Source organism: Lasioglossum baleicum, chromosome 14 (assembly GCF_051020765.1).
Source record: "Lasioglossum baleicum chromosome 14, iyLasBale1, whole genome shotgun sequence".
NCBI classification, from domain to species: Eukaryota; Metazoa; Arthropoda; class Insecta; order Hymenoptera; family Halictidae; genus Lasioglossum; species Lasioglossum baleicum.
The window spans coordinates 9,780,958-9,802,216 of NC_134942.1; the positions used below are offsets into that span (position 1 = coordinate 9,780,958).

Below are 21,259 nucleotides of genomic sequence, written 5' to 3' on the forward strand. Positions count from 1 at the left end.
CGAGATTTTCCAAAAATTTCGGCCGTCTGGCTCGTCGTTGAGTTGCACTACTGAATTTCGAATACCTCCTTCGACATCATGTTCTCCTAATAGAATTTCAATTTTCGAAAATTTTCGGCAATTTTTGGCCGTCTGACTCTTCGTTGAGCTGCACTACTGAATTTCGAATACCTCCTTCGATGTCATGTTCTCCTAATACAATTTCAATTTTCGAGGTTTTCGTACATTTTTGGGAATTTTCGGCCGTCTGGCTTGTGGTTGAGCTGTACTACTGAAATTCGTGCCACCTCCTTCGATATCATGTTCTCCTAATACAATTTCAATTTTCGAAGCTTTCGAAAATTTTCGGACTTTTGGATTTTGTATTAGGAGAACATGATATTGAAGGAGGTGGCACGATTGCAGTAGTGTAACTCAACGACAAGTCAGACGGCCGAAAATCCCCGAAAATTGAAATTGTATTAGGAGAACATGACATCGAAGGAGGTATTCGAAATTCAGTAGTGCAGCTCAACGACAAGTCAGACGGCCTAAAATTGCCGAAAATTTTCGAAAATCTCGTAAATTGAATTTGTATTAGGAGAACATGACATCCAAGGAGGTATTCGAAATTCAGTAGTGCAACTCAAGGACAAGCCAGACGGTCGAAAATTTTCGGGAAGGTCGGGGAAAGAAAAACACATTAACTGTTGTAACTAATATTCTTTATTTTTAACCAAGAAAGTTACACTATTCAACATGTACATATCGTGGTCAGGTGAAAATAACTATTGGGATTGGGACGTGTTTACATCATTTTTATCCTGAATCAGAACCTACATCTACATCGTCTTTATCCTGGATCAGAACCTCATCATCTTTGGCCTGGATCAGAACCAGTGAGCCATTGACTATCGCCTTACAAGAAAGGAATCCCATTTTCAGATATATGGTATCATGTGTCACAGTGTTCTGACCACTTCTGATTCCGGAGTGCCTCGGCTTGAAATTTCCACTGACATAAAAATTAATTATACTTCCTTGTCATGTCGGTCCCGTATAACTTAAAAGATCCCGAGGCAGTAAAGGAGTATTTGAAAAACCTCTACATCGAATACAAATTCGGTTGTTATAGCGAGAAAAATCCTGAAGGTAAGCAGACTACCGCTGGTGTGATCCTAACCTTTAAAACGATTTAAATTTTCCTTATTTGTCGCAGCGTGTCATCTATTAGGCGATTATGAGGAAAGTATTAAAAAGGACAATGAAGAAGCTGCGAAAGTATATAAAATGAATTGCGATACATTGAATTATGGTAAAAGTTGTTCGAAGTACGGTGATTTCCGTTTGGTCGGTAAGTGAGCTTGGAATAATCGACTGCAGCGCTATGATGTTTGCGTTCGGCGAACTACAAAATTCAAAATAACATTATGAAAATAATTTTATACAGGTAGAGGATGCGATAAAAATATTACAGAAGCTTACAAGTACATGAAGAAGGGATGCGAACTGAACGATGCAAAGGGTTGTTATCATGCAGGAGTTGTTGCTGCGACAACAGAAGTATTAGAAAAGGACAGAGCTGTGCAAGTTGCGGATGGAGTTAGAATGCTTCAGAAAGCTTGCGATGGTAACGAGGAGAAAGCATGTTTCCATTTGTCAGGCATTTTTATAGCAGGAATTAAAGGGTACGTCGAAAAGGACTTCTCACGATCGTACAAACTCGCCATGAAGAGCTGCGACTTTGGGAATCCCTATGCTTGTGCCAATCTATCTGTGATGCACAGAAACGGTGATGGAGTAGAGAAAAGTGAAGAAATGGCGGATTCCTTCAAAGATAAAGCAATGAAGTTGTTGGACGAACTGCAGAATAATAAGAGGCAACTGAAATTCCATCAAGGGATTGAATCGTAAGCGTAATTTGTTATTACAGACTGTTGTACGTTGTAAATAAATATTGCCGTAGATGTTTACACTGTTGTTTATTAAGTAGATGCATCGAATCATTGCTGGTAATTGTTTTATTATCCTGGATGAACATTTTACTTGATTTATTATCATGAAATTTCTAAGGATCTCTTAAAAGTATTGAAAATTTTTAGATGTATCTTTTTATCTGGAGCTGTAATCAGTTTTTAATGAGATCCAAAACATATATATATATTGTACGTTTTGTAATGTTCATCAGCGACTAATTGGTACAGTCGTTTGGACACAATGTACTTAATGACTGTCGCTAACGGTGTAAAACTGATAAAGATCATTAGCGCGGCATTGCCGTCGATTTTCTTCCAGAGAAAGTGGAATCGTGTGGACACGTATCGTCGGTCGCAGAGAGATTCGTTCATTGGCATGATTAAAAATATCTAAGCTCTATATTTTTAGTAAATGTACAAGTACACATAACGGTAGAAGAAAATGTTGAGAAGGAACGTAAAATATTAAGAAGGAATGTTATATACATATATTTGTTCCAACAATTGCTGAAAATTTTGAACAACGAGTATATATGAACGTCTAGCGAGAAAGACGATGTCGGCCAGCGTGATCGATTCTGGAAATGCTGGAACAAATGATTAGATTATCGATGTCCCCAATTATGCTGCAAGCAGTCTGGCGACTGGCGACACGACACATTCTCTCCCAGCGAGAAAGTCGTGTAGAAACCTTTCGCGTTCTTCGCTTATGTCGTTAGGTTACTTAAAACCACCACGACGGTGATATTACAACAGTGGTGTACGTTCACGTTGCGGATAGAGAAATGCGTTAATTACGTTTCACTCTCTATAGAATTGTAGACGATTGCACGTGTACGCACAATCACCTAACGCGCGTGATTCTTCTCTCTGCTTCTTGTTCAAAATGTCAATAATGATTTTTGAATGGCGACTCCGAGGCGTCAATAAAAATTGCTGTACCATTTATTCAAAATACTGCGGTCCTCTATGCATTTAGGCTTTTGAAAATGTTCAAGAAAGCATAGAATATCAAATTCGACAGAATTTAGTAGAATTTTTATTTGTGTCAGATCTGCAAAGGCTATTACCACCGGAAATAAGATTATATTTTATTACACTTTCTTAGAATCCGTCTGCGAAAATTGCATAAACGCAGCCTACTAATCATGCAATTACTAAACATTAAAATTTTTTTAAATCATATAGGAAATGTTCTAGATCCAAAGAAATGTTTCATTTTCGAGTTAAAATAGCTCCGAGTGCAAAGGGTTAAAAATCACACTTTGATCCAATCAAAATGTCTAATAGGTACCTAAATTTGTATGATTGTTGAAATTGTAACGACGCATTTATGAGAAATGTGACACAAAGCCCAGTTATAACAGGTTGAAATTGATTTACGAAAAGGTGAAGTTGATTTGCATAAGGTTGAATTTAAATACACGTTTTGATTCGAGCTGGGGCTTACGGTTCGACGATTTCGTGTTGATCGACCGGCGAAGAGCATTGAACGCAATCAAGGATGTCTTATTTGGGCCAGATAGAACAGCTCTCAAAAACTCTAGGAAGGCTGGACTCGGGTCCAAAGATTTCAATATACTCAGATATTATCGTATTATTTGTAGTCTGTCTGGTCCCCAAGGTTGTCACCGAATAAACGTTTACGTATTCGGATAAGTTGCTTAGGTGTACAGTGTGTGATCAAATTGTTATTCAGAGATGAGTGAATTCTTCATTCTAAAATGAGTATCTCTAAAGATATATCTGTCCCCCTTTGACATTTTCAAAGACCCCTATCCCGAGGTTACAATAAGCGGAGATAATTGAAACATTAAATTTGTCATAATCGTCTTCCGGCAGGTTCGCACGGTTCTTCGACGGCGAATGCAGGCCGCGCGAAAGAAAGGGAAAAATAAAATGAAGGGAGAAGTAGGGGGCTTCTATATTGTTAGTTATACGAATGTAATTAAAAGCGGAAGATGTCGCCGATTACGCGAACGATCAAAATTGAAAACAAACAGAAAGTAGAAAACGCCGGGGATCTATAGATAAGGTGAGAAACCCGTGGATCTACGATCTACAAAGAAGTTGGATAGAGGTGGCAACACTGGCTGTATGGCAGTGAATTTAAAGCGGCGTTCGCTTCATCATTCAACCACAGTAATCATGCGGTGCCACTTGTTCGTGTTCTGCTCTGCGTTCCTGGTTATCTCCATATTCGTTCAACAAAAGGTTAGTCAATTTTTCGATTGCACCCGAAGTATTTTTGCCAAACATTTTAAAACATCCGTGGTACCGTCTCGGTTCTTCCCTTCAAGTTTTACGGCTGAAATCCAGTTCGAAAGTAGCGGAAAACATTCAGTTACGCGTCTCTGTCTTCTCGTTGCAAAATTTTCGCTCGAGGGGGTAGGCGCGATATTTGAGAATTAATTGCGGGGAATCGATCGAATCTAACAGACTAAAATTTTGCATGTATATTTAGACGTGTTTGGAGCAGTAGCATGAATTTTTTAACCGCATTTTATCCAAAGCTTTGCGAGTTACGCGTCTCCGTCTTCTTACTGCAAAATTGCTTTTCGCTCAAGGGAGTAGGCGCGACATTTCAAAATTAATTGCGGGGAATCGATCGAACCTAACAGACTAAAATTTTTCATGTGTATTCAGGCGTGTTTGGAGCAGTAGCATGAACTTTTTAACCGCGTTTCATCAAAAATTGTAAGAGTTACGCCGAGTTACGTGTTCCTTTCTTCGTATTGCAAAATTGGTAGGCGCGATATTCGAGAATTAATTTCAGGAAATCGATCGAAACTAACAGACTAAAATTTGCATGTGTATTCAGTCGTGTTTGGAGCAGTAGCATGAATTTTTTAACCGCATTTTATCCAAAGCTTTGCGAGTTACGCGTCCCCGTCTTCTTACTGCAAAATTGCTTTTCGCTCAAGAGGGTAGGAGCGGCATTTCAAAATTAATTGCGAGGAATCGATCGAATCTAATAGACTAAAATTTTGCACGTGTATTCAGACGTATTCTGAGGAGTAGCAGAAATTTTTTAACCGCATTTTATCCAAAGTTGTAGACGCTACAGAAAAAGCAGTCGGGCACTTTTATTTTCTACAGAAATAGATTGTACATATTTAAAAAATAATTTTTTCTTTGTAAACTGAGCTGTTCTAGTGTTATTATATTGATCGCCACGAACCACTTAGTATATATTATCTATACTACACCGCAAATTCGCTTAGCATAAAAACATCGGCGAATCCGGTTTTTCAAGCACGTTACCACGCGTCGTACAACACTTTAAACCAGTTTATTTTGGAGCTGAACACGCACGTGTCCCTCCATTTTTGCAATAAATAACCGTAACTAATACGAGTCTACTGTTATGCAATTAGTACAAAGAAATTCGTCAAATATTATACACATACAATTTAAAAAAAAATTCTTAAGCTTGGTGAAATTAAGTCTAAAAAATTTCAAGATTAAATAGTCAGATAAAATCTGTTTGATAAATATTAATTATTTCAATCAGTAATTGGAAAGTCTTCAGATAAAATCTATTTGATAAATGTATGTACCCAGTTCCGATTTAGAAACCTTTCTTTGTTCTTCGGAAGATAGCCGACAGTCGCGTCTGGCACATTCATTATGATCATGATGCGAGAGGCGTCCTTGGATACACCGTCGTGTATTGTGCATACTGCCTTTTAGAGACGCAATCGGGTCTGACAGGATTTACAGTAGGACAATCGTCCTTGGACGATCAGTTAATATCCTTCTTCCTTTGGAAGTCGTTTTCCCATAATTTCTCATAATCCTCGGAACGAGTGGATTTTTACGGAAAATAAACATTTCTTTTCTTGAACACAGCAAGAGATGTCTTATGCGCGCGCGAAATCCTGGTGGGAGGATTATTTAAAAAATCGATCATGTCACAATATAAGTTTCACCAATGATAAACGTTCGAACAATGGACCTATCGAGATTGATAACGATTGCCACTCCACTCTAATTGAAAACTCATCCGCATTGCATCACACGAGCAATTACAGCAGAGTGTTTGGTTCAAAAATCATTCATATCTGTTTCTTACTAAAAATTGCAAAACTTCTCACTTTCTCATTTTCAGTATTTGAAATATCTTTTATCTATGCAAGACAGATGTGTGTACGTCTATAGAAGATTATATAATCGTTTGCAAAGATGGTACTCGAACCGAAGGTGTTTTCCAATTAAATTGCGAATTAGATACTTGATAGAAGTTTGATAATCGAAGATCATCTGATCAAACAGATTGCTCTTTGTTATCGCAAAGTTAGAACAAGTGTTTAAACATTGCTCTGATATTTAGCCTGTGAGCGCCGATGAAGCGTCGAACAAGGTGATTGATGTGGACGTGTACTATGAGTCACTATGTCCCGACAGCAAGCAATGGATACGAGTACAACTGGCCGAGTCTTACTATATACTTAAGGATTACATTCGTCTCAATCTGATTCCATATGGAAAAGCAAATGTGAGTACTCTGTTGCAGTAGAGTAGCCATAATTAATCCTCAAACGCACTTTCCAAGTGTACTTTGAAAATGCAATATTAAATATTTATCTCCAATAGTTCTGACGCTGTTTTTATCATTCACAGCAATTGATTGACAGCGCGACCGGTCAGTGGGTCTTCTCCTGCCAACATGGGCCTGACGAATGCGATGGCAACAAGGCCCAAGCTTGCGCGATCCATGCAATCAAGAACGAGGAACCCGCAGACAAAGTTCAAGAACTGACCAAGTCTGTCGTGGTCTGCGCAATGTCAACGAGGTTCCCGCCAACGGAGGTCGAGAAGGTAGCGATTTCATTCATTTTTCTGTACAAAATGTTTTTACGCCGTTTCTATAGGTTCCACAAATCAATTTCACCCTTTCCAAATCAAATTCAACCTTTTGCAAATCAATTTCACCCATTAAGAATATTTAAAATTATTTATTCATTTATTTATATTAGGTATGGGAATAAGTTTCCGCCCCTTTTTGTTGAAAAGAAGCGTATAAACAATTCCCATAGCGTGAAAACGTTTTCCAACAGTAGATCGATCCACGTTTAATTCATTTGACAGTTCTGCAAGTGTTTGACGTGGATTTCCATCAAATAATCTGTATCTTCGAATATTTTGGCACACCATCGCAATCTTTGCCCTTACGTCGTAATCTTGTATTTGATGGAGCATCCTCCCCGTAAATATATATAGTAAATATATAACACCTTTCTTTAAAACAAAATAATGCAACATGACTTCCCGCAAATGCTGCTTACTTGCAACAAAAGTCGACATTTTTCACGCGAAAATTTGACTGCTGTTCACGCTCGAAACAATTGCCACTAACTGCATTTTGAAGCTTAGACATAGACCTTTCAAAAACATGTACTACGTTCCATCAAATACGCGATCGGTACTTCAGCACAACGACATCTCCAAAAGGGCGGAAACTTATTCCCATAGCTAATAGATACACACAGTTTTCATACATTACAAAGTTAATTAATTGGTAATCACTGGATTGCGGATTGTTGTGCATTTCTGTAGAAATTAGCTGGGTGAAATATAAAACAGTAAAAGATTGTGAAAGGGTGAAATTAATTTGCAAAAGGTTGCAAAACCTGTAACAACGTTGTTACCCTTTCGCAGTGTGCAGAAAAATTGTGGGCAAGCCAGAAGACACAGGATGCCATCAAGGCCTGCATGGCGGGTCCATTATCAAGCGAATTGCTCGCAGAAAATGGAAAGAAAACAGCAGCATTGAGCCCGCCGATTTCCTTCGTGCCAACGATAGTAATCAACGGAGTAAGTGATTCACATTCTAGTGTCTGCTCACGCACTCGCATCGTTCGAAATGCTAATTACCTTTTCCTCGTTATGTTCACACAGGTGTACTCTAAGGAAAATCAAAATAAGGCGTACAATAACTTCCTTAAACTAATTTGCGACAATCTGCAAGGAACTAAGCCGTCCGAGTGCAGTTCCGCTTGAAAATCAACGATTGCTCGAAAATCAACGAAAGCTCTCTATAGTGGGTCACTGCTTTTTATACAAAGCTTGTCACCGTTCCTGTCCATTCAAGAGGTCACTATCGTACGCTATTTATAGTCACCATCCGAAGAAAAAGGAAACAGTCGCGGCAGAATTGTAACGAGTACCATGAGAACTAATTCTAATGAGTACCTTGTGAGCTAATGTTGATTGTATAATGCAACGATGTCCACGATGTGCAGCAAGGGTTTGACAGAGCTTGAATGAAGAAATCCCACTGTAGCTAGCGAATCGTTGGCGAGTGCTTGAAAATGGGGACAACACTTCCGAAATCAAACTCGAAAGTGCTGTCCCCACGATAAAAGTTCTGAAATAAAAATTCTTCTGTTAAAATGAAAATACCTTTCTCTTTCTCCACAAATTATTGCTTATTCAACGTAAACATTGCTCGAACAATACTCGCATGGGTCCGTCGAGGCGACTTCAAACATAGAGCTGCATTCTTGAAAAGCAAAAAAACCGAGGCAGTAAATCTCTCGTATTCCTTTTAGCCCCTCGCAAGTCGAAGTGTCGCGGACACATGTGCGTTGAAGGGGGGGGGGGAGCTAGGGAGAGAGAAGACTGTATGGTAATCAAGAACATTGTAGTTTCGTCTTTTCGTGATATATACAAATGGCTATGTACAAAAATATAATGATTCCATCTGGCGTAACGATCGTATAGAAAATCGAGTATAAAAATGGGAAACGAGTTTTTTGGAAATGTGGAAGACGACGATAGCGAACGGAATCGTTCTTAACCGTCGATAAACACCGCGTCGTCTAAATTGCTCAGCTCGAGGAACTGTTGCTCGATGTCGGAACCGAGCTCTTGGAAATCCGGCACGTCATCCTCGCAGTATCCTGCAACATAAACGTTATCCTTGGAGTGCAGATCTTTCAACTACATAATTTTTCATGGTAAATATAAATTGTTAAAAAAGGAACGGTTTCCTCGTTTGTGATTTCTGGGATGTTTTGTATATTTCAGAATTAATTTCGGGGAATCGATCGAGCCTGACAGACTAAAATTTTGCATATGTATTTAGTTGTGTTTGGAGCAATAGCATGAATTTTTTAAACACATTTTATCCAAAATTGTGGGACTTATCTTCTCATTGCAAAATTGGGTTTCGCTCTAGGGGGTAGGTTTCGTTTCCTCATTTGACAAAACCGCGACTTCAGGAATATCTTGTAGATACATTGTACCCCAGGCTTGTACGGAGTATGGCAACGTTGAGTATAGTAGACTGATGGTTAATCGTATTTTTATTCCGATAAGAATCGCGGCCGCAATGGGCTGGAATTTAAAGGGGCACACGCGTGTGTCGCACGTGGCAGCGTTGTCGTATGTTTTGGCGCGTGCGTACGTGCGTGTGCTCCGGCCAAAAAACACAGGAATATTATTTTAAGACTCGGTGTGGGGTAAAGGCATAAAGCGGCGAACCTCCTCTGAGATTAAGCACCGAGGACCCCGAGAGCCCAGCGCTCTCGCTATCATCGGCCGTTCACCAACCCAGAAAAAGGCAGCACGCGCGGGGCCGCGATACAACAACGCCGTTTCGACCATGAATAACCATGGGTTTTTGTAAATTCGCAATGGACACCGACGGTCTTCGCGAAAAAAACGAGAATCTTCAAGATTTAACCCTTTACACTCGGAGCAATTTTATAAAACACTTCTATTCCCTATGATTTTTAAAATTTTATGAATATGGAGTTGATATAATAGCTCAACCAATACCAAAACAATATTTTGAATAATGGTACACCAATTTTTAGTGGCATCTCTCTCAGAGTCACCATTCGAGTTAATTAACCCCTGACGAACGCTTTAAACAAAATCTACTTAGGTGAATCATTTTTCGAATTTTATAATCGCTGTTCAAGACTATTCGCTGCTTTGCTTATCAATTTTTGAAACATTTTTGGTGCTATTTCTTGTGAACACATTAGTCCTTCTGTTGATCCTAATACAACAGCTATTCATTTCATTCAATCGCTAGAAACCGAGCAATTATTGATGATTTCGATACCATGGGTCAAAATAGGGAAGTCTATCATTTTTGTTATAATCGCATAAAATACACAGTGCCAGACAATTCATACGAAACTGTTATCTTACCTGCGGCGTCCACGTGGGAGTTGCTGACATCGTCGATGAGATAACGCTTCACGGACTCAATGGGAACGTACTCCGGATTGTTCTCAAGGCTCATGGAAATCCTATCAACCTGACACAGATTTGTCTGGAACAGATCCGCGTCCTCGTCCGCGTAAGACTCCGAAGTCTTATACGACCGATAATTCGATTCCGCGGCATAAGCGACAACCGTTTGCGCCGGTTGTCTGGAAGTCGTAGAAATCGGATCGTGTCGTGATCCATTGATCCCGTTGCTAGGAATGCTTGCAGGATTCTTCTGATCGGATGTTGCCGAAGGATGATGGACCGGTGTGGTCTGTTCTGAATGGTTCTTCACGTGCTTCCTCAGGCTTGATGGATCAGTATAACGCTTTCCGCAACCGGTCACCTGGCAGGCGTATGGTTTCTGCAAATTTTTTGGAGTAGGCTGTTAGTATTAGATTGTTGCATATCGTCGGCCTCATATGAAAACTGTCCAAGTCCATTTTTTATGAAAATTGTATTTTCAGCTTCGCCTTGTTAGGTACTTCAATTTCTACGGTTTGACGGTAATAGTTCAGCGAAAAATCTCCGTGTAAAGCAAAATAGTTTTTTCGCCTCCTGTAAAATTTACTTTTTCGGACTTAGGCAATTTTCATATGAGGCCGACGATATGAAAGGTCCGATTTTTAACAGTAATGTTGAACAAGCATGTTTTTGATGATTTTAACGTACCGTATCATAGTGAGTTCTTTGATGTTTCGCGCGATCACTGCTGTTGCTGAATGCTTTCGAGCAGCCACGATGCTGACACGCGTACGGTCTCTCTCCTGTGTGAGATCTCTGATGGATCTTCAGGTTTTCCAGCCGCGAGAATGCTTTCTTGCATCCACTGAACTGTAAAAATTATGAAATCAGTCAATAAATAAATTAATTGACTTTGTTTCATTTCAAGATTGATCATTGCTACACACCGGACACTTATTCGGTTTCTCTCCGCTATGGACCCTCATGTGGATTAGCAATTTGTATCTAGCATTAAAAGGTCTCGCGCGTGGACATCCTTGCCAGAGACAAGCGAACTCGTCCTGTCCGCTTCCGCCTTCGCCATCTTTATCCTTGTCCTTGTCCTTATCCCTATCCCTCTGGATCCGTCTACTATGTCCATGCGCGTTCGACGAAGAGGATTCAACGTGTCTTCTCTCTATATGACGAACCAGGCCCTCTTGTTCCGCGAATGCGCAGCCACAATCTATCCACCGACATTGATACGTCGACGTTAGACTATCCTCCGTTGTAGAACAGTCTGTGGAAAGGTAAACGTGTCATCGAGTGTTCGAGACGTGTGTAAACAAGGGGACACTACTTTTATAATAAGTGGCGCTCGAGAGCACCACTCGAGAAACAGTTCGTGCTGTTTGTCTGTGTTTAGGCTTTCTTCCTTGTTCTTCTAAACAACATCAGTCACGCCTAAACGGCTGCCAAGATTGCTGGGGTTGAGATAAACAATTAACCCTTATGTCAATAACCGGGGGTACCCATTTTCAATTTCTTTTTCATATATTTTAAATATTTCTATTAAAAATTATTGTAGACCTTTATATTCTTGGACGATCACTAGACTGCGGACCTTTACGCAATTGTGGCTTTTGAGAATTTTCACAAAATGCTAGGATGTAAAATACGACGAAATTCGGTACGATTCTAATTTATCTCAGATCTAAAAAGGCCACTATTCCGCGGAAAATAAGATTCTATTTGATTCGAGTTTCTCTCTCTCTCTAAAAGTTTGTCTACAAAAATTTGAAGTATAAATTTGTGTATTGAAATTACTGGCTGCGGATCTTTATGCGAAATAAAAATTGTCTGCATCGATTGCAAGAAGCAAAAACCACATTGAAAGTTATTTCTTCCCTTAATGAATTTAATGGAAATCTTCAATTTTTAAAATTCTCCAACAATTTTCAATTTCATCTACTCAATTTTCCTATAAATGCATAAAGATCCGTAGTATAGAAATTACACAGTGTAACATCATTGAATATCATAGAAAATATTGGTTACTGATACAAGGAGTAAAACGGAACACGAGATCCCTGAACTTACCGTAAGATTTGCTTCGTTTATCAGTCTCTAATGCATTCTTCGCCACGGGAACACGTCTATCAGTGAGTAGCAAGCCTTCGTTCCTGGGAAGAACGATCTGGTTGCCGAATCCATCGGCGAGACTAGCATCATTCACGAACGTCATATTCGACATGGAGGACTGCTGTCCAGAAACCAAATGTCCAACGGCGTAACACGATCCATTGAGATTGGAGAAAGGATCTTGGAGCTCTTCAAGGTAGGAGGACGAAGGTGAAGAAGGAGATTCCACATTGTTCAACAAAGACGTTGGATCACCTCTGATTAAACTTAGATCGAACTCATCCGTAGCGTTTTGCATCGATCCTGTGAAGCTTTGGCTCTCGGATTGACTATGAAGTATCAATGGCAAGGACACTGTGACGTCATTCTGGTACTCTGGGTATTCTTGATAGTTCTGATACTCCGGGTACATCGTGTTAGAGAAGCTTCGCGAGAAGGAGAACGCAGATCCCACCGATGGTAGCCGTTGACCGTTTGAAGAATCTGTTGCGTCATTGTGAACCACGTTTGTCCACGTTGGCGTTGTTGCCTCGCTACCTGTACTTCCGGGTGACCGATCCGTCACAGAGTATTGTTGATAAGGATACTGGAACGCAGCGCTGAGCTGCTCCCAGTCTGTATATTCGTGGAGACTTGAATTATTCGGTAGAATAGGAGATGATAGTCCGGTGTCCGCTTGGGACGTCGCCCAGCAAGCTTGTTGTGGGTTGCTGGACATTGTGGTGATCGGAGCAAAGTGTAAGTTGCCGAGGTTCTCTTGTTTGATGCTCCTGGACACCGCTCGTTGAACGTCCTCCTCGTTTCCGTCCACGTGGTAGTCCTCGAGATGCATTTTGCAGATTCAAGGTTCTGGAAATTGTAAATGAACGTTAGTGTGAGATAAGGAAATAGTCGGAGTCTGAGTAATATAAGTAGACAGCGGGTTTGATGCATTTGTGACAGAAATGTGTAGGTGTAATTTGAAACAGTGAAAATATTAGAACAATTAAGAAATTCTGTTTGTACTATTTCCAAATGTATTGTTTTTGCAACTGATTAACCTCCAGTTACTTTGCTGCGAAATAAATATTTGCTAGTGCAGTCGACATCTTCGTTTATGCTTGAAACACTGAATTTATAGTTTTGAGATTGTAAGTATTAACTGCGAGTAATTCAAAGTGGAGCATATTAGGAAAGAAAATCTCTTTGGTTTGTTGCAATTTTATTTTAAAATATTTTAGAAATCGTACATACCAATGATCTAGTCCGCGCAGTTCAACCACCGAAACACGTCAAACGATCCAGCGTTTCATTCTTCTCGCAGCAGACCCAAGTCGCCAGGATGATCCATCAAAGCCAAAAGACGAAATGAGCAGATCGTCGAATAATTTTAAATTAATTTCGACAACGTGTGTAATCACAAGGTCCAAGTGCAGATCGTCGAATTATTTAGAATTAAGTTCGACGACGTAATCACAAGGTCCAAGTGCGCACAATCACAACTAGGCAGAAGGGTAGCCAAACTAGAAGCACATAACTGATCCCGAAGAGAAGAAGTCCCAGGTCCCAGTACACCCGTTCCCGCGTCTCCAGAAAGACTATCAGCCGAGAGAAGACATGAGAGCCCCAAGAAGATCCCCACCACCCTTCAAGGGAAGAAGCTAAGCAAGAAGGGTACGCGCCGCCCACTCGCGTGGCTGCTTTCGTTCCCCCTCGAAACCAAGAAGGAGAGGATGCGCTTCTGCATATCCCGGGCACTTGTGCATCGGTGCACTTGTGCCTCCGTACACCGCGACGTTCCTCCTTTAGCCGGCCCACGTTTAGGGCCGCATCAGGGTGGCGGGGCACACATCTGCGCGCACGTCTGTCGTCTCCCTTTTTCCTACTCCTCCTCTCGATATTCGTCCCCCGGTTTTTTCCCTCCGGCATAGATTCCTGGAACTTCTTTGATCGTTTCATCTGTTGATTATTGGGATTGCGTCACCGGGGGTGGCCGGCCCTCCAGAAATCTTAGATCGCACCCCTTCGAGCTGTTAGGTACGCACACATAGGTTCTGATATTTTTAATTTGCGATTATTCAGATTGTAAAGATTCATGTCTGTGTCGAGTGATTCGACAAATTTATTTCTTCAGGTATATGTTATTTAAAAAATGCACAAGGACCAACTCATGACCAGTAGATAAAACATTAATTTCTCTCTTTTTTGTGATCCTCTCGATACTCATCGAAGATTATTGAGCAATTATTGATTATTGGGATTGCGATACCGGGGGTGGCCGACCTTCCACACATCTTAGATCGCACCCCTTCGAACTATTACGATTATTTAGATTGTAAAGGTTCATCTGTGCAGAATGGTTCAATATATGTATCTTTTTAAACGTATATATATTATTTAAAAAATAACTAAAAACTCGTAACCAGTAGGTGAAACATTAATTTCTCCCCGCGCACGTAACTCGCAATGATTAATGGACCGTGCACGCAGAAGCGTCCCCAAAGAGTAGCCGCTCGCGCGTAGGAGCAAAAATCCGTCGGGAAAAAGTCGAACGAGCGAAGAGGCATGTTTTGTCTGGAAGACATTAACATTCTAACTTATGTGTACCCGTCTAATGCACCACTTGACTGCGTGTCAGCGTTGAAACCCCGAAATCCGCTCGCGAGTCAAGGACCGCACGAAGCGAATCGTTCAAAACAAGCAGAGGCTCCCCCTTTCCCCTTGGCAGTATTATAGCGAAGTTGTATTCGCGTGAAAGTGTAAAAGGTCGAAGGGACAAGCGGGGAGGTCGGTGAAATAATAGTAGGCTGTAATAGGAGGAAGGAGTGAACGACTTTGCCCCTCATGTGTGCGCGCGAAGAAGCTGTTGTTAATAAGTGACGCGTGTGCGGCAGCTGGTTTTACGTTTTTTGTCCTACACCCGATTCTCGGGGTTCGACCGACGAAAGATCGACCGATGCACCCTCTCTTGCCCCTCCCCTCCTCTTTTTCAAAAAATGGAGCAGCTCCTGGGCCTCGGAAAATTCCTGCGATCTCCAAAAAGGACACCGGTCATCGCGGAAATCCCCGCGACCCATTTGCTGGCTGTCCTCGAACACATACAGTGACTATATACCTTTAATATTTTAGTACTTTCTCTACATTTCCGACCAATCGAAATATTTGAATGTAGTGAACTAATTGCTGTAACTTCTCAAGAAAGTTCGAATCCTATAGTCCACTATTAAAAAAGTTATCGTCTTCTTAAGAGTATCCAAATATTAGTGGGAGTCACTATAGTTGGTGTTAGGACTGCGGATCTCTATGCATTTTTACGGCATCTTCAAATTTGCAAAGTGCAAGAAGCAACGTATATTAAGATCATTAACAGTATTTCCTTCTCATTTGTACAAGAACACACTTTCCAAAGTATACGAAACTGAGTAATTGGACAGCGGAATTATGCGAAATAAAAATTTTCGAAAATAATATAACAGCAATTTTAAATTCGTCTAATGTTTTCAATATTTTAAATTAAACCTACTAATTTTAGTCGTAAATGCATCAAACCCGCTGTCCATTAATAATCTTCTTCCAAGTGACAATCTCAAACTAACAACAATTTCTTAACAAGCAGGATTCTGATTGTTAAGCTGATTACGCGTATATCGGGAAGACAAACGACCCGTGAATTAATTATCCTTCCATTCATCAACCAGCTAATTGAAAATGCATTGTTATGATTTCAGAATGATTCTCGCGCGAGCGTTATCTCGCAAGCTGTTGCAGTCAAGCTCCTTTCATGCGAGCACGCATCCTCCTACTCACCCCCTATGTACACACGCGTGTGCATCTTGACTCCTGCACGCACGTACGCACACACGCACACTGATGCCCGCACAGTTGCATCTTATGGCCGGGTTATACGTCATATTACGGGTAGATAAGTAATAGAGTGGCACATGTGGCCTGCCAGCCCTCTATGCTTACATTATACATACTATGCCCGCTCGCGGCCACGCTTTTTTGCCCAGGCACCTGTCAACTCCGTTCGTACCATAGCCACCGCATGTGTACGACTGACATTAAAATAAATATACTGGAAAAAGGATTTCGATCGTACACCCCATACGGATGCAATAACAGAGAATCGGCAGGCGAGGGCCACGCCAGATACCTATCTTAACGAACGTTTGATCAACCAGGGGGTAAAACACTAATACGAACAATGTATCTTCAAGAATCACAAGTAAATCCACTCATTTTTTATCAATAGACTGCGGATCTTCATGCAAAATAAAAAATGTTCGCGTTGCTTGCAAGACACAGGTGCCAACTGAAAAATTTGTTTTGTCATTTAACTACCTTATTAAACCGAAACGAATACACTGACGTCCCAAAATCTTTTTATGTAATATAACCACTGCTTTAAATAGTGCACAGTCATTTTTATCATAAATGTATTAAATCAGCACTCTACTTATCACAGTAACAAATTTTCAGCCAAATTCAACCATCCGTTTCGTGTACAGTGTACACTACTGTCCACCCTCGACAGTGTTTACCAAACACTTAATCGGAAAGAAAACGAAGGCATTTATCAAAAAGAGGGGACACAAAAAGAATATATAGAAACTAGTGGCTTATGTCAAATAGACTGTGGATCTTTATGCATCTATGGCTTATGAAAATGTTCAAGAAAGACTGGAATATAAAATTCGATAGAGAAAAAGGCTGTTCTACAAAAACATCCGCAGTCTAATAATAAACAATGAATCGATTTACTTGCGTACGCTCGTCCAAAAATAATTCCAGAGAAGCTAATTTTCAAGTTGTTACGCTTTCCCCGCCTAAAAAGACAAAAGGACTGACGACGTCATTAACGCACGACCTCTAACGCTCCACCGCAATAAATCCAAAGTGTTAGTCGCAATTATAGAATGTACCTTGCGTTTTGTCAATAATCATAAATAAAGTGTCGGTCGTAAATGATAGACTAGGCCCGAGAAATATATATTTAGGACGAGGAGTTTCTAGAACGATGGAGCGGTTAATTTGTGTTTGGAGTTGCAACGGTGCGGGTATAGTAGACAGAACGTATTGGAAATAGTGCGGGACGCATCACGCACGGTACGTCTCGGCGTTCAGCATTCGGTCAAGCGACGTAAAAATAGAAAGACGTGCGCTCTGCATGTGACTTCGTATAATTAGGTACCGAACCCGAGCCGTTCTTCGTTGTATATCCCATACGTTAGGAGTCTAGAGCATTAGAAAGCCTAACACGGGGCCAATGATTCTTCTTCTTTTTTTTCCTTCTTCCCCCCTTTCTCGCACGTTGACGAGACGGTTATGAAACGTTACATAACTCTTATCGGATCGCAGCATTTTGTATCGCGATCGTCTATGCGCTTAGAATTCGTATGTACAAATATGAAGTATAAAAGCTCGTTATGAGTTCGTTAGAGTTAGGCGTACGTGGTGCTCAAATTGAAATTGTACGAGTCGTGTCGCATCGAGAACGAGTGCGACAACAACGAGCCGGTTACGTTCATGTTTGGTACGCATTCTTTCTCGACTATGGGAAAGTGTTGTATGCGGCCGCTGCTCCACGCGATTGTTAGGCAAACGACGGGCGACTGGTTGTTGTGCTTCTGGTAGAAATTCATGCAACTGGGAACTTCGCCGGGGAAGCCTTTCACGAGGCAGCAGGGTTTGATGTCAACCACTCGCGACATGTTGCCCACCTTGGTTTGGATCAGTGCGATCAAGGGGCTGTCCTAAATTAGCATTAGATGCATTAGTAAAACTGATCGGTTTAATTTTCAATGAACACACCGGTGAGGATCGTACCTGGAAGAGTATGGCCAGGTACTTTCCGGTAGGGTCCCACTCCATCGCAACAACCCTTCCACCAACGGTAATGTAATCATCGTCCGACGAGAAATTCACTTTCGTCAGATCTATCAGCGGCACGGCTACCGTATTGTCGAGAGACGCTTTCTTCACGTCGAAGATGTTGTCCTGCAACGGCAGGGCGAAGATTGTCGCGGAGTCCTCGGTCGTTGCAAACAGTAGAGTTAAGTTCGGTCCGAAACAAGCAGCCGCCACACGACCGTTTGGCACTGTCCACTTATCCGTGTGCCACATTGTTGCCATTCCCGTATTCCAAACCCTTTAATAATTATCGATCGGTATATGACATTTTTCTAATATGGAAGTATAACAACATACCTGAATATATTTCTACACGAAGCAGTAAACAATTGAGACCCAGAGGACGACCAACGGGTGAAGCACAATCCACCACCTCCCACACGTTTCAAGGGAATACCTTGTTTCTTCGAAGTATCCCAGATAATCATGTTCGTGTCTGCAGGCGAGCACGACACCAGAAAATCACCCTGTGGATGCCATGTAACGCTTGTAACTGGTACATGATTTCTTTGCTTTAGTAGCACCGCATGACTAAGGGAATTACTGGCTGCGCTTAATTCTATAGTCCAGACCAGGACACCTGTTTGACACGCTACTGCCAGTTCCCTACCGGCCAATGGTCTCCAACTTATGCAGCAGACTGATTTTTGAGCGCTGTGCCTTAGGACCGGTACCACTGGTACTCCTTGAGAGAAAATACGTATACGATCGTCTCTGGTGACTACTGCTAGACGGGAGCAGTGTGGATGCCAAGAAAGATATCTGATCTGGAATATATCATAGAAAGTAGGTCGTAAATTCTACAGAATTCAGCAATTCACTTGCAGTAGATTCTTACCAGAGCTGCATCCCAGTCTCTCGTGTGAACAACATCTGCGACCGACCCTGATCCACTGGTGGGCAATGTTTCTATTTGATACAAGCCTTTGTCCATCAAATCCAATGCCTTTTTAAGCCTGAAACGAGAAAAGCGATATAGAAAGGTACGAGATTGTACAAACATGAATATAATGCAAAAAACCTCGTGGCAATCCAGTGCACAACTTTGGTGACCTCTTCAGGATTTGCAGAGGCGGCAAGGCAAATAGCTTCCGCCATTCCCTTCTCCCTCCAAATGCTAGCGATCTTCTTGAAGATACTATCGTGAACAGGCAGGAACAAGTCGTCAGCGCAGATGGTACGGGCTGTCTCCCTTGTTGTTAGACTGTCCGGGGCAATGGAGGCTTCTGGATACTCTCTCACAAACCTGGAGAATGGTTGCAGCTCATCCTGCAGGTTTTCGTACCTGCAGTAGTGCACGGTTCTCCCGATTAACCCCACAACTGCAGGATCATCGAAGGAAGGAGAGTCGAAATCGTGCAGCGACAGTATCTTTAGCATGATTCCACCTGAATTACAACAAACTAGAGTGAAATGGAAATATATTTTCTTTCTTAATTCCTTGCCGTATTTTAACGAGTCAAACATAGTCTAACAAATATAAATGAAAATGAATTCTTTTCCCTTTTTAATCACTGTAACTATAAAGAGAATGGTACGGCAAGGGGTCAATATGTTTAACATGTTGAAAATAATCAAACAGCACTTGTAAATACTTCCAACAATTTTACCGTTTTAAATTGCACCTATTTTTGTTATAAATGCATCAAATCCGTCTATTTATAACCTATCAACACACAATAGACCGCAACAATTCCTCTCGAAAATCAATCATTAACTAGCGAAACAATAAAGTGATCGTCGCAAACAAAATAGGAACCCAAAATCGAATATCTCTACGTTGAAAAATCGTTTCGAAAATCCTGCACGTCAAAACAGAAAGAAAAGAAAACAGTGTCGCGCAGTGTCGCGTGTCAGCTATAGAATCTGTTAGCCGGATAAAATGGCGCGAGGTTCGGTTTATCTCGGTTGCCATGGTAACAGCCAATGGCGGCGCGGCGATCGCGAGCGTGGCGCGCATGCGCCGATCAACCTCCATTCGAAGGATTCGAATCGCTAGGAAAAAGTTCGAATCGATTTGGCGCACGTAAATTCGCATGACATTCGGCGTTGATGGTTTCGTGATGTTTGTCGGAGAATGATGAATCGACGGATGTACATTGTGAACGGGTGATGTATTTTGAATCCGGAGAAATGTGAGAAGAAGGTCGAGGACCTCGGCGAGGCACATCGAAGATGACAGTGAAAGATGGTGGGGGAACATGAGGTGCAGGGCCGTGCCATGCTATGATACAGAGAGGCCGCATCGTAAGGGGGCGGCAAAATACAATTTGAACTATTTAATAATTAAAAATCTTCACGCAATTTGACGCAAGAGGAGAATCCACATTTAAAATAAACTCTTCTCAATTATATTCTGGACATGCCCCTTAATTCTCTCAATGAACGATTCACGCTTCTGGAAGCTCGTTGGAAAAATTTCAGTTTTCATATGACATTTTGTAAACACAAGGATATAGATGACAAAACACTAGAAAACTATTATGTACACCAGCCTCCAGTCAATATGCTTTCGGTCGAAAATGGAATCAGATATAAATGCAAATGATCTTCAAGAAGAGTTACATATTCTACGAAACCAATCGAAGGTTATTTTAAATAAAAAACAGTATTTCGAAGACTTGCATCATACTGAGAAAATCTACGGCACGGCCCTGCGCGAGTAGCAGGGTGGGGAGCGTAAGGGAGGGGTGAGGTGGGGACAGCAGTGTGCGGTCGCTATTCGTGCGGCGCGGGTTACGTATTAGAGTTGTCTTCTGCTACGGTCAGGCCTGGTTTCGTCGGTAGTTTTGTTCCCGAAAAGTATTTCTCTCTCTTGGGGGCGACGCGGGCGGGACTCATTTGTCGGCGAACAGTCGATAAGATGCTACCGCCGAGGTAGTGACGGGATATCTGTCGCGGTCAACATGATTTCGGCGGAGCTTTCGTCCTAGAAAGTCGGCCGAGATCGCTGGGAAGGCGAGCGAGACACAGGGGGAGGCGGACCAGCTCGATCTTCGCGAGAGATGGGCAAGAAGGGTTCCAAGCGGAAAACCCGATGGAGAACTCTCAGTATCGGTGGTGAGTAAACTGTCTTGTCAAACCGTATGGTCGCACGATGT

At 41.5% G+C, this 21,259-nt stretch overlaps 4 protein-coding genes across 7 annotated transcripts in view; 2 read left to right on the forward strand and 2 right to left on the reverse strand.

Moving 5' to 3' along the window:
• The first annotated feature begins 945 nt into the window (after nucleotides 1–945).
• Nucleotides 946–8,357, forward strand: LOC143215601 (uncharacterized). Its single transcript, XM_076437872.1, has 11 exons — nucleotides 946–1,131; nucleotides 1,199–1,333; nucleotides 1,430–1,892; nucleotides 2,184–2,297; nucleotides 2,675–2,744; nucleotides 3,309–3,579; nucleotides 3,991–4,169; nucleotides 6,289–6,453; nucleotides 6,579–6,776; nucleotides 7,617–7,772; nucleotides 7,857–8,357. Exons 1-11 carry the CDS (start codon nucleotides 1,026–1,028, stop codon nucleotides 7,956–7,958), a joined length of 1,959 nt encoding a protein of 652 aa, XP_076293987.1. The 5' UTR covers nucleotides 946–1,025; the 3' UTR covers nucleotides 7,959–8,357.
• A 227-nt stretch (nucleotides 8,358–8,584) lies between these two features.
• Nucleotides 8,585–13,641, reverse strand: LOC143215534 (uncharacterized). Its single transcript, XM_076437726.1, has 6 exons — nucleotides 13,500–13,641; nucleotides 12,225–13,115; nucleotides 11,093–11,424; nucleotides 10,854–11,015; nucleotides 10,122–10,545; nucleotides 8,585–8,860 (listed from the first exon to the last, which is right to left on the reverse strand). The coding sequence occupies exons 2-6, from the start codon at nucleotides 13,096–13,098 to the stop codon at nucleotides 8,754–8,756; spliced, it is 1,899 nt and encodes a 632-aa protein (XP_076293841.1). The 5' UTR covers nucleotides 13,099–13,115; nucleotides 13,500–13,641; the 3' UTR covers nucleotides 8,585–8,753.
• Nucleotides 13,642–17,681: 4,040 nt separating this feature from the next.
• Nucleotides 17,682–21,259, reverse strand: part of LOC143215535 (aladin) — a 54,362-nt gene continuing 50,784 nt past the window's right edge. For 2 of the 4 annotated variants that reach the window (XM_076437729.1, XM_076437727.1), the window contains 5 exons: nucleotides 19,180–19,546; nucleotides 18,997–19,114; nucleotides 18,456–18,925; nucleotides 18,075–18,396; nucleotides 17,682–18,001 (listed from right to left, as the gene is read on the reverse strand). In XM_076437729.1, coding sequence (XP_076293844.1) covers nucleotides 17,690–18,001; nucleotides 18,075–18,396; nucleotides 18,456–18,925; nucleotides 18,997–19,114; nucleotides 19,180–19,538 — 1,581 coding nt within the window. In that variant the 5' untranslated portion in view covers nucleotides 19,539–19,546 and the 3' untranslated portion in view covers nucleotides 17,682–17,689. Of the gene's footprint in view, nucleotides 18,002–18,074; nucleotides 18,397–18,455; nucleotides 18,926–18,996; nucleotides 19,115–19,179; nucleotides 19,562–19,768; nucleotides 20,882–21,259 lie in introns of those variants that run through there. The other 2 variants (XM_076437728.1, XM_076437730.1) reach the window with 2 other exon arrangements.
• LOC143215527 (uncharacterized) overlaps nucleotides 20,892–21,259 on the forward strand; it is a 49,467-nt gene continuing 49,099 nt past the window's right edge. The window contains exon 1 of the mRNA XM_076437697.1: nucleotides 20,892–21,218. Coding sequence (XP_076293812.1) covers nucleotides 21,164–21,218 — 55 coding nt within the window. The 5' untranslated portion in view covers nucleotides 20,892–21,163. The remainder of the gene's footprint in view (nucleotides 21,219–21,259) is intronic.

Coding starts and splice junctions, on each gene's coding strand:
- LOC143215601 (XM_076437872.1), top strand. CDS start 1,026: ATGTCGGTCCCGTATAACTTAAAAGATCCCGAGGCAGTAAAGGAGTAT. Junction 4,170..6,288: donor CCATATTCGTTCAACAAAAG/GTTAGTCAATTT, acceptor TCTGATATTTAG/CCTGTGAGCGCCGATGAAGC. Junction 6,454..6,578: donor TTCCATATGGAAAAGCAAAT/GTGAGTACTCTG, acceptor TATCATTCACAG/CAATTGATTGACAGCGCGAC.
- LOC143215534 (XM_076437726.1), bottom strand. CDS start 13,098: ATGCATCTCGAGGACTACCACGTGGACGGAAACGAGGAGGACGTTCAA. Junction 11,016..11,092: donor AGAAACCGAATAAGTGTCCG/GTGTGTAGCAAT, acceptor TAATTTTTACAG/TTCAGTGGATGCAAGAAAGC. Junction 10,546..10,853: donor AAAGAACTCACTATGATACG/GTACGTTAAAAT, acceptor AAAAATTTGCAG/AAACCATACGCCTGCCAGGT.